The sequence below is a fragment of the Perca fluviatilis genome, chromosome 8, assembly GCF_010015445.1.
Source record: "Perca fluviatilis chromosome 8, GENO_Pfluv_1.0, whole genome shotgun sequence".
NCBI classification, from domain to species: domain Eukaryota; kingdom Metazoa; phylum Chordata; class Actinopteri; order Perciformes; family Percidae; genus Perca; species Perca fluviatilis.
The window spans coordinates 1439642-1454830 of NC_053119.1; the positions used below are offsets into that span (position 1 = coordinate 1439642).

General features: G+C 41.8%; 1 protein-coding gene and 1 non-coding gene across 2 annotated transcripts; one reads left to right on the forward strand and one right to left on the reverse strand.

Annotated features, from left to right (window-relative positions):
• The first annotated feature begins 1902 nt into the window (after nt 1-1902).
• Nucleotides 1903-1974, forward strand: trnae-uuc. Its single transcript has one exon. It is a non-coding gene; the product is annotated as a tRNA-Glu (tRNA).
• Nucleotides 1975-3985: 2011 nt separating this feature from the next.
• LOC120563569 (NACHT, LRR and PYD domains-containing protein 3-like) lies at nt 3986-12639 on the reverse strand. The gene is made up of 10 exons (XM_039807800.1): nt 12494-12639; nt 10596-10828; nt 10038-10208; nt 8548-8626; nt 8179-8386; nt 6278-8042; nt 6014-6187; nt 5554-5706; nt 4720-4766; nt 3986-4599 (listed from the first exon to the last, which is right to left on the reverse strand). The coding sequence occupies exons 2-10, from the start codon at nt 10679-10681 to the stop codon at nt 4067-4069; spliced, it is 3216 nt and encodes a 1071-aa protein (XP_039663734.1). The 5' UTR covers nt 10682-10828; nt 12494-12639; the 3' UTR covers nt 3986-4066.
• Between the last annotated feature and the right edge of the window lie 2550 nt (nt 12640-15189).

Here is a 15189-nt window from a genome sequence, read left to right on the forward strand (position 1 = left end):
GTCCAGATACTTTCTGCTCCTCTATTCTTCTCCTCCTCTACAGCTCAGAGGGAAATATTGGGCTTTTTACTGCAGTAAATCTATCTGATAACTATCTGTACGTGTAAAAGTCAAAATAGTTCATCTAGACGTCAGAGTCTGGACATCATCCCTCTGGAGTTCTGGTTCTTCAGGGGTCAGGAGATCATCTTTGTCTGGGTTTAGATATGATTTATGAAATAAGAAATACAGAAAACATTACAGAACGTGGGTCCCATATGGTCTAGTGGTCAGGATTCCTGGTTTTCACCCTGGCGGCCCGGCTTCAACTCCAGATATGAAAATCAGCAATAAGTTGATTTTCAAAAAATGTCTATACCAGACATTTGTGTATCTTTCAACCAAATTGCCAAAAATGAATGTAGATGTTTCCATTCAACGCTCTTCTCAAGAAAAGTGAATGATCAGTTCACTACTTTCATTGAATTTTGGGTGTTTTATTAAATTTTATAGCATATTTCTGCTTTTTAAACTCAAAAAGGAGGTTTAGTGTCCACGAATTCCAAGAATAAGTTTAAAACTCGTATGAGTTGGTAGTAGGCCTAGTGGGAAAAAAGCGTCAAATGTAAAAAGTGACAAAAATGTCGTAAAAAGGGTCAACAACTTCGAAAAGTTTTTTGAAGAAAAATCTGGAGGACAACACAAGGGCTAAGACTGGATTCAGGTAAGTTATTCCCTGCTACTGTTACTCTTTAACATTTGGAAACACTGCTGCCCCCGTTCTGGTTTAACCGTTGTGTTGTCTTCCCCTCGATGATGAAAAAACGCTTTTGTTGTTTTTTCAACATTTTTATCACTTTTTCTGTTGTTTTTGTTGCTTTGTCTGACGATGTATCGCATATTTTATTATTTTCCAACGTTTTTGTCACTATTTAGAAGTTTTGGGCGCTTTCTTAAACCTTTTACACATTTTCTTCCGGTGTTTTTGAAGTTTTATGGTTGTTTTTGGCGCTTCTTTCAAAAATTTTCACACTTTTCCAAACGTTTTTGTCACTTTTTTTGACATTTTTGTCACTTATTTCAACGCCCCATATTTCTGATTTTAAAAAAAACTTTGAAAAACTGGTCAAATTTGACCCAAGGACAAAATGAGGGTTATAAACTGTTGCGTTGCTTTGTAGTCTGGACGGAGACAGACGGAGACATTTGGAGACGATGACCCAGTCTGAGTCAGTCTGTGGAAAAGTGAAGAAAAGCACAAGTTCCCAAGTTATCCCTCCTGTTGTCTCCCCGTCCACCGTGCAACTTTTAGTTTTTCTGGGTCAAAATTTTAAATTAAAACTTTTTTTTCAACGTTTTGGTCATCGCTGTTCCCGATGTTTTTGTCACTTTTTTCGTTGTTTATATCTGTTTTTTTCCGTGCTTTTTTTGTTTTTGTTTTTTGATGTCTTTGAAGCTTTTTCTGACATTTTTGTCACTTTTTTTCAACATTCTGTTATAATTGTTTTTCTTCGAATGCTATAAAATTGAATAAAACACCCAAATTCAATCAAAGTAGGGAACCTATTATTAATTTTACTAGTGAAGAACATTGTAGGGAACCATCCACGTTACTTTTTTTGACAATTTCGTTGAAAAAACAAAACATATTTCTGATGTAGAAACTTTTGAAAATGGGTCAAATTTGACCCGAGGACACCAGCAGAGTTAAGGAGGACAAAATGCTGTCATTTCACTTATTTAATTAGACTCATATCACAATAAATCAACGCTGACGCGCTCCCGCACAGGAGCCAAATGTCAAACATGGCCGAACTGAAGCTCGCACTTTTGTGGCTCTCTTAGGTGGCGTGAAAAAATGACGCGTGAAATCGATCTTGTGTAGCTCCAAGCAAACTAATATCTTCTGCTACAGCACATGAGTCCCATATGGTCTAGCGGTCAGGATTCCTGGTTTTCACCCAGGTGGCCCGGGTTCAACTCCCGGTATGGGAATCAGTGTTTGGTTTAATCACCGATCAACATTTGGCGTCCAACGTAGAAGTGAATATGTATTCTCTGAGGCAGCTGTTGTCCCTCAATCACTCAGACTCTACTCTGTTGGGGATCCACAGCCATGGACACATTCAAAAACACTGAAATAAAGTCATGTTTATTTGACACAACGTAAGCGCCAGAAAAAGTTACAAATGAAGCCGACAACAACAATAATAAAAAAGGCGACAACAACATTATAAAAAGGTGAAAAGAAGGTCGACACAAACATTAAAAAAAGCAACAAAAAATGTCAACATAAGCATTGAAAAAAACAACAGAAGAACTTAAGGCCCTGACACACCAACCTGATAATGGGCCGTTGGACAGTCTGGTGAGGTCAGTGACTCGAGTCTGTTCGGTGTGTTCCATGCCGTCGGCCTTCATTTGGGCCGATTTTACTCAATGACCCAGCTGATTGGCGTATTACGTCTCGTGCACGTGCAGAACGTACGCTCAAGTCGGCGTCTCTTCGGTGTGTTCTGAGGCACTTTTTGGACCTCGGGGAGCCGACTGATCAGTCTGGCTTTACTGCCGACGGTCAGTTGGTGTGTCAGCGCCATTTACAAAGATGCCGATAACAACAACGAAAAAGCCTCAAAAGCATAAAAATGTGAATGAAGCAACAAAAACTGAAAACAGATTTGACTAAAGGAGACAAAAATGTCAAAAGAAATGTCAACTGGCGAGAGCCTCCCTCAGACTCTCCTCTGTTGTTCCTGTTGTTTTTGTTGTTCTAGAGTCAACGTGAGCCGATGTTTAAAGGCTCTGACACATCAACCAGATGGGCGACCGTCTGCAGTAAAGCCAGTGTGTCTGATTAGTCTCCCCGAGGTCCAAAAAGTTCCTCAGAACACACCGAAGAGACGCCGACTTGAGCGTACGTTCTGCACGTGCGCGAGACGTAATACGTCTCCATAACAGCAGGCGGCGCTAATCTGTGTTGTCGCCCAAAAAGTTTTAATCGGCAGCTGATTGGACGAACACGTCACGCGGGTCTGGCTGCTCCCGACCATAATGGCGGCTCATTCAGAATCTGATCTCATATTGTACTAAAATAGTTCACCGAAACGTGTTTCTGAAAACATTTTAAGTGAGAAATAGGCCGTGCAGTTGCTGAGAGGCGTTCGTCACACTCATCCCGCTCGTCATTTCCGGGTTAGCAGTCCACCAATCAGATGGGTCATTAAATCAATTCAACAATTCAAATTGGCCCAAAATGAACGCCGACGGCTCCTCGGACGGACAACGGCACGGGACACACCGAACAGACTCGAGTCACCGACCTCGTCAGACTGTCAGACAGACGATTATCAAGTTGGTGTGTCAGCGCCTTAAGTTCTTCCGTCTCTTCAAACACACAAAGGATCAGACAAAGTGTGTGTAAACTTTGCTTGTCTGCAAGGACGCTGAGCGGTAAAGAGGAGACGGGGGTTCGATCCCCGCCTAAGGTACGGCACACAGGAACATCTGTTATCAATGGACGTGTACGAGGGTTCAACAACTTGTTGATTATCATAGTCCGTCAAAACTTCAGCTCAATTTCCAAATTTCAAATTTGATCAGCAAAACATGTGTTCATGCTTTAATTTAGTTCTAAATGTGTTTTTTCTTGCTAACTGTTCCACAAGTTTCACTTTTTAACCCACGATAAACACGTTCTTTATATTTGTTCTAACCCTTTAAACTAAACTGAGTACTTGATGAATTCCCCCCCCCGATCCTGGAGTTCGCCCACTTTAAAATTTAAAAAGAAAGAACACAAACACATCACAGTAACTTTATGCTTTTATGGTGAAGAGAGACACAACTCAAAACTAAACATGACACAAGTCAACGGCATTTCTACAATTTCATGATCACAGCTTCCATCTTTAAAAGGACAGGAAGTGGAAGAAGTTTACAATGTTCACGAGGAATCTGTTCAATCATTGTCCATTATTTTATACAAAGTTAATTAATTAGCATAACAATAACCTGAAATATTTCTTTAAGTGTGATCCTGTACAGACTCAACTGATCAGCAGTGAGAAACAGGAGGAGACTCTCCGTCCTACACAGAACACAGAAACACTGAGGAACCAGAACCAACCCAGAACCCAGGATAAAGAGGCTGAGTGAATGTGGTGTTGAAGGTGTGGAGGTGGATCAGTGAGTCAGAGGAGACTGTGTAGAAGGACAGAGAGCCAGCAGGACAGTCCACATACACTGCTACTCTATCAGAGATAGAGGAGGAGGAGGAGATGGATGTTTCTCTCTTATTGTGCCAGACAGAGTAACGACTACCATCAGAGCACCTCAGACTCCAGGACTGATCACTACCTCCAAACCAACAGTCAACACTGTCTCCACTCCTCCTGATTCCTCTGTAACTCACTGATATATAAACCCATCCTCTCCACTCAACCTCCCAGTAACAGCGACCAGTCAGACCCTCTCTACATAGCAGCTGAAGACAGTTGTCAAACCTCTCTGGATGATCAGGATATGGCTGAACCTCCTTGACACGTGTCACCTTCCTGTTGTTGTGAGACAGTTTGAGTTTTCTGTTCACTGTGCTTGTGTCCAGTGTGAGTTCACAGGAATCTGACGGAGACGAGACACAACACAGCTGCAGTTATTAACCAATCAGCACTTTGATGATGACATCAGAGGGTTGAATGAGTGATGTCACAGTTTGATGAATGAAATTAAAAACACACTTACACTTCCTCAGACCTGGTGTCAACCATCTGACTCCAGCAGGCTCCACCCTGAAAGGAGGAGGGGGGGGGGGGCATTACATCACTCTCACAAACACAGCTTTGTTCTGATCAAATGCACGGATGGAATTTACTCATTTAATATTCAAATTTGGGCTGTCAATCAATTAAAATATGTAATTCAGTTTAATTTCCTTTAAAGTGTCCGATCATAAGAGAAGTTATCTCAGGATTTTATTTTATAGTACGCCCACAACCGTCCTCCTCTAAAGCTGTTTACTGCTCCAGAAATCAGCTGTTCTTATAATAGGCTATTTGATGTGTATGAGAGTGTGTTCCTAGTGTACTTAATCATATCATAATGTACAGGTCATGAGAATATAACTGAAATTACAGGTTGTTGTTTTATAGGATGGAGATGTCAGTCTCTAGTTCCTGATAATCTCATCTATAGACTATATGAACACTGTGCTATTCAACCAAAGCTGCATGGAAATAAAAGCCCTACAGAGAGAAATTAATGAGATTTGTTATAGAGTACAAATAACAGCTTGTGACTATTACATTTGAACTTTTATGAATTCATGCATTAGACGTTTTATGACGTTGCCACAACTTAACAACTGGAGAAATGGCTTGACTTTAAAGGGAGTCTGAGAGAGAGAGAGACATACAGAGAGAGAGACAGAGAGACAAAGAGAGAGACAGAGAGACATAGAGAGAGAGAGAAACAGAGAGAGACAGAGAGAGAGACAGAGACAGAGAGAAAGACAGAGAGACAGAGAAAGAGAGAGACGTCCTTCACAAATATCTCCTTTTTATTCATCAGTGTTTGTACCTGAGAGTTTCCAGTCCCGCTGACAGTAGCATCACTCCTGAGTCTCCTGGATGATTGTAGCTCAGGTCCACTTCTCTCAGATGGGAGGGGTTGGAGCTCAGAGCTGATACCAGAGAAAAACAGCCTTCCTCTGAGATCAGACAGCCTGACAGACTGCAAACACACAGAACAACACACAGGAACTCTCTGTCAACATGTGGAGCCATGTGTTTGTTTTATGTTTGTTTGTTGTCCAGTTACATTTTGGTCCTGATTTGTAATACATCTTTAAATCATCTGTGGTATATAATTATTCAACAACAAAAGCAAATTATGAAAATACCTCATGTAAAGTAACTGAGTCTAATATATACTGGCCAAGTTTATAATATCAACACAACAGATACATGTCAGCTGTTTATCAACTGAAGTTAGTCAGAGTTTAAATTGTCATCAGTTGAATGGGTTAATGAATCCTGACCTGAGAGTCTCCAGTGTGCAGTGTGGACTCTTCAGTCCAACAGAGATCAGCTTCACTCCTGAATCATGCAGGTTGTTGTTACTCAGGTCCAGCTCTCTCAGACTAGAGGACTGGGAGCTGAGAACTGAGCACAGAGCTTCACAGCTTCTTTCTGACAGATTACAGCCACTCAGTCTGGAGAGACAACAGGAAGTAAACAAGTTATTATATTGAACTCCTGTTGAAAGAGATCAGAGTATTTAATGATGAATACATCACACTTACAGAGCTTTGTTGGAAGCTTTGACCACTGGCAGTAGCCTCAGAAGAACATCCTCTGTAGCCCGGTATTTCTTCAGGTCAAACACGTCCAGATCTTCTTCTGATGACAGTAAGATGAAGCCCAGAGCTGACCACTGACCAGGAGACAGTTTATCTGTGGAGAGACTTCCTGATCTCAGGGACTGTTGGATCTGCTCCACTAGAGAACGATCATTCAGTTCATTCAGACAGTGGAACAGATTGATACTTCTCTCTGTAGAAAGATTCTCACTGATCTTCTTAATGTACTCCACTGTTTCCTGATTGGTCTCTGAGCTACTTCCTGTCTGTCTCAACAGACTTCGTAGAAGATTTTGATTGGTCTGCAGAGAAAGACCCAGGAGGAAGCGCAGGAACAAGTCCAGGTGTCCATTTGGACTCTGTAAGGCCTTGTCCACAGCACTCTGGTAGAACTGTGTTGATGTTGTTTGTTCTTCTGCCAGCAGGTTGACTCCAGAGTTGGTGAATGTCAGATGGACATGAAGAGCAGCCAGAAACTCCTGAACACTCAGATGGACGAAGCTGAACACCTTGTCCTGGTACAGTCCTCTCTCCTCTTTAAAGATCTGTGTGAACACTCCTGAGTACACTGAGGCTGCTCTGATATCGATGCCACACTCTGTCAGGTCTGATTCATAGAAGATCAGGTTGCCTTTCTGTAGCTGCTCAAAAGCCAGTTTTCCCAGAGACTTGATCATCTTCCTGGTGTCTAAACTCCAGTGTGGATCTGTCTCAGCTCCTCCATCATACTTGATGTTCTTCACTTTGGACTGAACCACCAGGAAGTGGATGTACATCTCAGTCAGGGTCTTGGGCAGCTCTCCTCCCTTTCTGGTCTTCAACACATCCTCCAGAACTGTAGCAGTGATCCAGCAGAAGATTGGGATGTGACACATGATGTGGAGGCTTCGTGATGTCTTGATGTGGGAGATGATTCTGCTGGCCTGCTTCTTGTCTCTGAATCTCTTCCTGAAGTACTCCTCCTTCTGTGGGTTAGTGAACCCTCTGACCTCTGTCACCATGTCAACACACTCAGGAGGGATCTGATTGGCTGCTGCAGGTCGTGTGGTTATCCAGAGGCGAGCAGAGGGAAGCAGTTTCCCCCTGATGAGGTTTGTCAGCAGCACACCCACTGAGGTGGACTCAGTTACATCAGTCAGGATCTCAGTGTTGAGGAAGTCCAGAGGAAGTCGACACTCATCCAAACCATCAAAGATGAAGACAACCGGGAACTCTTCAAACCGGCAGATTCCTGCTTCTTTGGTTTCACTAAAGAAGTAATCAACAAGTTCCACCAAGCTGTACTTTCTCTCTTTCAGCACATTCAGCTCTCTGAAGGTGAATGGAAATGTGAACTGGATGTCCTGGTTGGCTTTTTCTTCAGCCCAGTCCAGAGTGAACTTCTGTGTTAAGACTGTTTTCCCGATGCCAGCCACTCCCTTTGTCATCACTGTTCTGATTGGTTCTTCTCTTCCAGGTGGGATTTTAAAGATGTCTTCATGTCTGATTGTTGTTTCTGGTTTGTCTGGTTTCCAGGATGCTGTTTCAATCTGTCTGATCTCATGTTCTTCATTGACCTCTGCAGTCCCTCCCTTTGTGATGTAGATCTCTGTGAACATCTGATTCAGAAGGGTTGGGTTTCCTGCTTTAGCGATCCCCTCAAACACACACTGGAACTTCTTGTTTAGCTTAGATTTGAGTTTACGTCGACAAACTATTGCTGGACTTCCTGAATAAATACATAACAAAAATGCTCATTAAGTAAATTTGTAAAGAAAGCAGGAAGATACTTTGACCCTTCTCTGGAGACATTAGTAAATGTCCCATTAGTCCAGCCAGTTAAATCTTTAGAGAAATCCTCTTACTGCTCTGCAGACAGTCAGCCAGCTCGTCCTGCTTCATTCTCCTCAGGAAGTGCAGTGTGATCTTCAGAAATGCCTCTCTGCTGCTCCTTTGCTCTTCATCCTCATCCTCCCTCTGACTCTCTGAGCATTCTGGGTAATCTGGACTCAGAAGCTTCTGGATCTTCTTCAGCTCGTTCTTTACAAAAGTGATGATGTTCTCCTCCAGCAGCTGGAACAGAAGATTATATGAATGACAAATCAAACTGAAATCATGGAAGCAAACATCAGATGGTTGTAGGACAGACTGACAACCCACTGGTCTGAAAAGTGCAGCATGGAGATGATTGTGAACATTATAGATGTAAAAGTAGTTGTTGTACATGTCCAGACCATAAATATGGAGTCCAGGTGTGTTTGATGCTGCTGGACAGAATGAACACTGGGAACCTCTGAGCTCTCCTGGTCCACCCTGTGGAGGAATCAGGAAGAATAAGCTCACATCATGTCTGTCCACACATAGACAAGTGAATCAACAGAAAGAACTAAGAAGCAAACAAGGGCTACAACATGGTTGGCCTAAAGGACTCCTGAAGCAGCAGACTGGAATCATGATGCCAGGAGGTCTGCAGCTTCTGTGGTCATGGAAGCAAACATTTGTAGGTAGAAGAAGTTTAGGGAGTCAACGGTGAAAAACTTTCTGTTGGCCTCAAAAAGATTTTGGCAAACCATCAGCCGACTCAGGAGGGGGAAGCAGTCTAATCGGGGGAGAACTGCTGACATTGACTGAGGATACTGTTGGATGGTGGTTCCCTTTTCTTGCTTCCCCTAAATCCCAATTTCCACCAACTGCAGAATGGCTCCGACAGTCCGCAGCCCTCTGGAGCAGATACGCAGAACCTCTATTGTTGCCGGACGCCGGAGAGCTCCGCAGCAATTCAGCACACGGCAGATAGTGCAGGACAGGAAGTCGAGTACAGAAGCAAAATAAAACATCCGGTTAATTTTCAAAATAAAGTATACAGTGCTAACGGCGGATCATATTTCCCTGCACTACACCTTGAAAACACAGCACAGAGTTGTTTCCCCTCTACTCCTCTGGATGGAAACAAACTGTTTTTGGTTTTGTGGTTCTATTCTATGTGAATTTGCAAGGTCTCGTGGGTCCTTGTGTCTTCAGCTGTCAGTCATGGCAACAAATTTGGACCTGGTGGGCATTGAAGGACGGCGGAGAATGGAGCCGACACGCAGACGTACCGCAGGTGGTGGAAATCGGGAGTTATTGACTTCTGATCTGACTGGCAAACCCACATCCAACATTTGGGAAGAATTTTGCGTTTTGACCAATTTGGGTCAGGAGACTTGGGGGGGGAAATAGGGTCATGAACCCACTCACTGAAACTTGGCCTTAAGTGTCCAGACTCAAATGGCAGAAGTCTTCTCATGACAAATAGTGTCCTGACCCAGGTGACACAAACACTTACCAAGGGTTGCTGGTTCTCCAGGGGGGATGTGCAGATGAAGTTACCCTGGAAGAGGCACTCTGAAGCGCACACATCCCAACCATCCCTCTGGTATTCACAGCTGGAGAAGAACATTTTGGGAAGAATTTTGCCATTCATGATTTTTAGCCTACCCTATGGCTATGGGAGATTTAAAATGCTTTTTAATGGGGTTAAAGCACCAGATAATATTGGACCAAACCAGGTCCAATATCAAAGTGATCTCTACAGTTGAAGACTGGTCTTACTGGACAGCTTTCAGATGTGAGCATATAAATATATGTGAAGAAGAAAGTTGCTGAAAATAAATTCTAAAAGTTCTCTGGATACATAAACTTTAAAACATGAATCAGTACTGTCATAATATTACTAACAGCTTACCTATTTTCATCAGAGGGTTGCTCTCCTTTAAAGTCAATGAGGTCTTGATATGACCGGTCACTCTCGAAGGACACACAGCTGGGTTCAGGTTCAGGTTCAGGATCAGGTTCAGGTTCAGGTTCAGGTTCAGGTTCAGGTTCAGGTTCAGGAGACTCTGGTTTCTGCTGGGTCCTGATAGAAAAACACATTTATTGAGGGTCACATGTCATGTCTAAAATATAATATTAATATGAATATGTAAGTAGGCCTAATTATTAACAATTAAATGCCAATAATGCTTTACTTTCTGTCCAAAACTCAATAAATATATCTTTTGAAATAAAAAATTAAAAAAATCTAAATATAATGTCTAAACAGAAAGATATTTTGAGTGAGACGGGAAATTATTTTGCAAAAATATTCTCATTTCAGTCATCACCTACCATAATTCCTTTCTACAAAAAAAAACACTTTATTTGAAGGAGTGCGCATGAGACTAACATTACACAAAACAACCCAGACGGGACGTAGTTTCATCCAGTGAGACTCGTTCCAGTTCGCTGGATGTTCACAACTCACCTCAATCTTCTTCTTAACATTTCAATTTCCCTTTCAATTTGCTCCTTCTGCCATTCAAGTCTCTCCATCAATCCTCTGTCCTCCATTTCTATTCACTCGAGGTCAGGTCGCCTTCTTTTTTAAAGTAGCGGTGACTCTTCATTTACACACAGCTGGGTTCAAGTTCAAGTTCAAGTTCAAGTTCAGGTTCAGGTTCAGGTTCAGGTTCAGCAGGGTCTGGTCTCTGATGGGTCCTGTTAGAAAGAGAGGAAGACCCCTTTTTAATCTCCAGAACCAGAAGCTGCTGGAGAAACTAGAAGCTATCAAGCAGAAAATAAAGTCTGAAGCTCTTCACTGAATGATTTCTGCTCTCTGCTCATCCTGCTGTCATTCATTATCTTTCTCGGAGAACAGGAACATTGTAAAGACTCCAGGACTAATGTCATCTTTCTGTCCTCTAATGGAGACAAGACTCCATTATGACAATCAATCTCACCTTTCTGTCCTGTGTATCAAATGTAAAAACAGGATTTAAAGTGGAGCTTTTGAGTCTTTGAGGAGCAAAACTCTGTTTTACAGACCTGTCCATTAAATCAACTATCCATTAGTCCATCAAATCATTTGAGTGTTAGTTGACTAAGAATTTCTTTAATTAAAAGAGAGCAGATCTGGGCTCAGGTCCCTGATGTAAAAGCCTTCTTACTGCATTATATTCTATATATTTGTGTTCTACTTCAAATAAATAAGGATGTTTGTAGGAGCCTAAATGCAGTCATTTATGTTTTGATAATTGGCATACAACAATTCCCTTTACCATTCTCACCATCTCTCTCTGGCTCTCTGCAGAAAGTGGATTTTTCACTGTTGTATTTTTTCTTGTGTAAAAGTAAATAGTTCAACTCTTACCGTGTGGTCCTATGAATTTTATTTTAATGTGGATTAAGACAAGGAGATTTAGAAGAGCATCGAGTTAAGGCTTCATTCTGTAGAAACCTACAAGATTTTGTAACTTAAATTTGTGCATACTAATTTATCTGAATGCAGGAATTTAGACGTAAGTTTTTTCTCACCACCAAATTATTGCTGACAGTGTGGTCTACACCTACTCTATTTGTAGAGTGTCCTGATTAGGATTGGACACTACAAATAACATGGTATTGAATTTGAACACAAAGTTGCATCATAAAGAAGCAACACTTTACTGCTCTTTAATGTTTTATGTAAAGCACTTTGAATTGCCCTGTTGCTGAAATGTGCTATACAAATAAAGCTGCCTTGCCTTGCCTAGTTCCTGTTGGAGGAGTGCCAGCTCATAGTGACGCAGTTCCATATTTGTTGATTTAGTTAGAGAATAAAAGAGCTGAGCCCCCTCGGGCCTTGAGTTTGACACGTGCGGTTTACAGATTTATTAATTTGAAAATAGGAAAAAGCTAAAACAATGTAATCTACTAGTATGAAAAATGGTCTACTGTATGAATGTGGATGTGGTGACTTGTTCAAACATTTTCATTCAGATACCTGGAGGTCAGAGGTCAACAGACCCTTTGAAAATGGACATGCCAGTTTCCTCCTAACCATGATGTAGCCTCACTTTACCCTTCCTGAGCTGATTGAACTCCTTTATAGTTTCATCTGGAACATTACATCACGTTTTACTGCTGATTCATACTTTGTGTGTAAACTGTGAATGTGCAGAGTAACACGCTATCAGATAAATGGAGGACAATAACAAGTACAAGCTTTCCTTCTCAGATTAAAGCAAGTATTCAGACATGTTACTGCAGTAAAAGTACTAATATCACAGTATGAAGTTACAGCAGCTGGCTGAGCAGATAACTAACGTGGAGAGAAAACAGAGAGACTCTCTGCTCCCTGAACTCAACACAATATGAAAATGAAAAAGTGAAAGACTTACGTACCTGTCTGCTCTGATTGGAGGGTTTCTCACGCTGCAGCTGGACCTGGAAGACCTCTGGGACACCGAGACATCTTATCGTGTGTGTCGACTGAAACCTTTGTCTCTGACAGCAAAACAACAAACCTGTTTCAGCTTCATCAGGAGGAGGAGGATCCTGTAGAACCAGAAACACTGTGACAACAGAGATCAGAGGAGCAGTAACTCTTTATAACAACCAGCAGTGATAAACGGGAAATTAAACTTCAGTTAAAAGTTATTTTAACAGTTATCAAACAACGACATGATGAATTATAATGTTACTGATTATTGGTAATGTTGTCATTTGTTATTTTAGAGAAAAATACCAAAATTAAAGCTGCAAGCAGCGATGAACAGACCCTCACACTGTGCTGTGGCTGTGTATTTCTGTGACTGTCGGGATGCTGCAAGCAAGATTTTAAATGAATTCCCTCCATATAGTGCATAGCGTTGGAAATTACATATTTCAAATTGTGCACCACTCACTTTGTCCACTATAATGTTGGACCGTTATTATTACCATATGTGTGTCTTAAACGTTGGAAAAGCTAATAAAGAAATAACACTCAAAAAGATTAAGTTCAGTTCAAGTTCAAGTTCAAGTTCAAGACCTTTATTAAAGACAAAACTTGCTAGGAAGTCGACTACAATCATAACATCTTGGAAAAGACTTTCAGTTAGTTTGGATGCTCACATTGACTTGACATTAATTCAGTTAGGAGGTACCTAAAACAGCTCAGGTGCTAGAAGAAGACACTTCTCTGCCTCCTCCACACATCACTACAGTAACTACTAACAGTAACAGAGGTATTTAGGTCACCACATTTTATTCTGAAAGAGGAAACAGTAGAGTCCTGTTGTGTCTGACTTTTTCCTTGTGGAGACGATGGTGTGATTTCTGACATCAGAAGAAAGGAGAAAGGCTCGGACCCCCATCTTCAAACTCAGCCTTCATTTAAATCTCAACTACACAGCTGTAAAGTTTTCTGACTGCAGCCTCACGGTTGGGACAGACAGACGTATAAACACCTGGCAAAGTATTTAAAACCTCCTCTGTAGAGTTCATGCTACAACATGGAGATTTATCTTCAACACAAGAGTCCTTAACGCTTTCTCAGGAAATAAGAAGTGAAGTAGAAAAATTATATTTAACATTACAGAACCAGAAACTAACCCTGAAGAGACCAAAGACTAACGTGTTGTTAAAGTACCAAACAGCAACTTACAGTTTCTTCAAACAGTCAGAAGAGTTGACAGAGAAGAACTCAGGTGAGTTATTTCCTGAGGCCTGTACTACGAAGCAAGATCAACTTGTCCTGGATCTCTTTCAGTAATCCGGCTTCACCTAACCTAACAACCGCGGTGCCGGATAACCTGTACTACGACGCTGGTTATCAACTAGTTCAGTCAACTCAGGGTTTCCCAATCTAGAGACGCGCGCGTTCACATAAAAGAGGCGGTGTTTGCACACCACAACCAATCGCAAACATCTACCAGAGCTGCATGTTATTTCTCCATAAATATGAAGAACACAGACACGGTTTTACAGGGAAAACGCAATACAGTCGCTGCTTCCTAAAACAGGAAGGAAAGCTGGCAAAAAAATAAAAAAATAGCCGACGCTGTAGATGTTTAAATCACAACGCTTATTAATATCACTTCCTCATCAGTCAGGAAGATCTGACCATAATTACACTTGTGCTTTCCATAAACTGTCGTTGCTTTAGCCTGTTATTTCAGTTGCGACCCTGGCAGTGGTCAGCGATCGTGAGAGCAAATAAAAAATATATAAAAACATAATTCAAACCGATGTGCGCATTGGCGACACACGGCTCAAGAAGCCGATATTTAATTCCCTCCCATTAAAATATATAGGCTATATTTCATAAACCCTTGTTAACGGGGTTGTTGGTCTCTCAATGTTTTAACTTTTATGAGCGCACCTCTCTCTCTCTCTGTCTCTCTCTCTCTCTCTCTCTCTCTCTCTCTCTCTCTCTCTCTCTCTGTCTCCCTCTCTCTCTGTCTCCTCTCTGTCTCTCTCTCTCTCTGTCTCTCTCTCTGCACCGAGCTCCACCTGATCTTCTATAAGAACGGTGACGCCGTTATCAATCAACCTATTGATTGGTCAGTAGGCGGTGCTTTTACACCGGTTGATCTCTGATCTCCAACTTAACCTGCTCCCGACCAGGTTAGGTGATCAGCATGAGTTACCACGGTGATTGAACCCGATAACAACTGATCCACCTTCGTAGTACAGAAAATCCTGGGTTGAGCCTTAACTTAGCTCGTTAACGCCAAATCCTGCTTTGTAGTACAGGCCTCAGATGAGTCACAGCTCCACCTGTCAGGAAGCAGATTTTCACAATAAGAGCTTTGTTTCTTCTCTCTGTGTAACTGAGGTTGTTGTTGTCAGTGTGAGTTTGTTCTTCCTTTGTCCCGTGAATGCAACACGAGGGACTTTCCACACGTCGAGTTCCAACATGTTTAAAATGTGATGAACAAACTTTATCAATAAACAGACTCAGTGACGCAGTGGAAGAAGTACTCCAAACTATTAATACTACACGGTGGAAATACTCAGTCCAACTCTGTTACTAAATGTACTTGATGTAGAAGTAGCAGTGAGAGCAACACAGTCTCACCCTGCGTTCATGCCACCTCAGAATAACAGGCACCGCC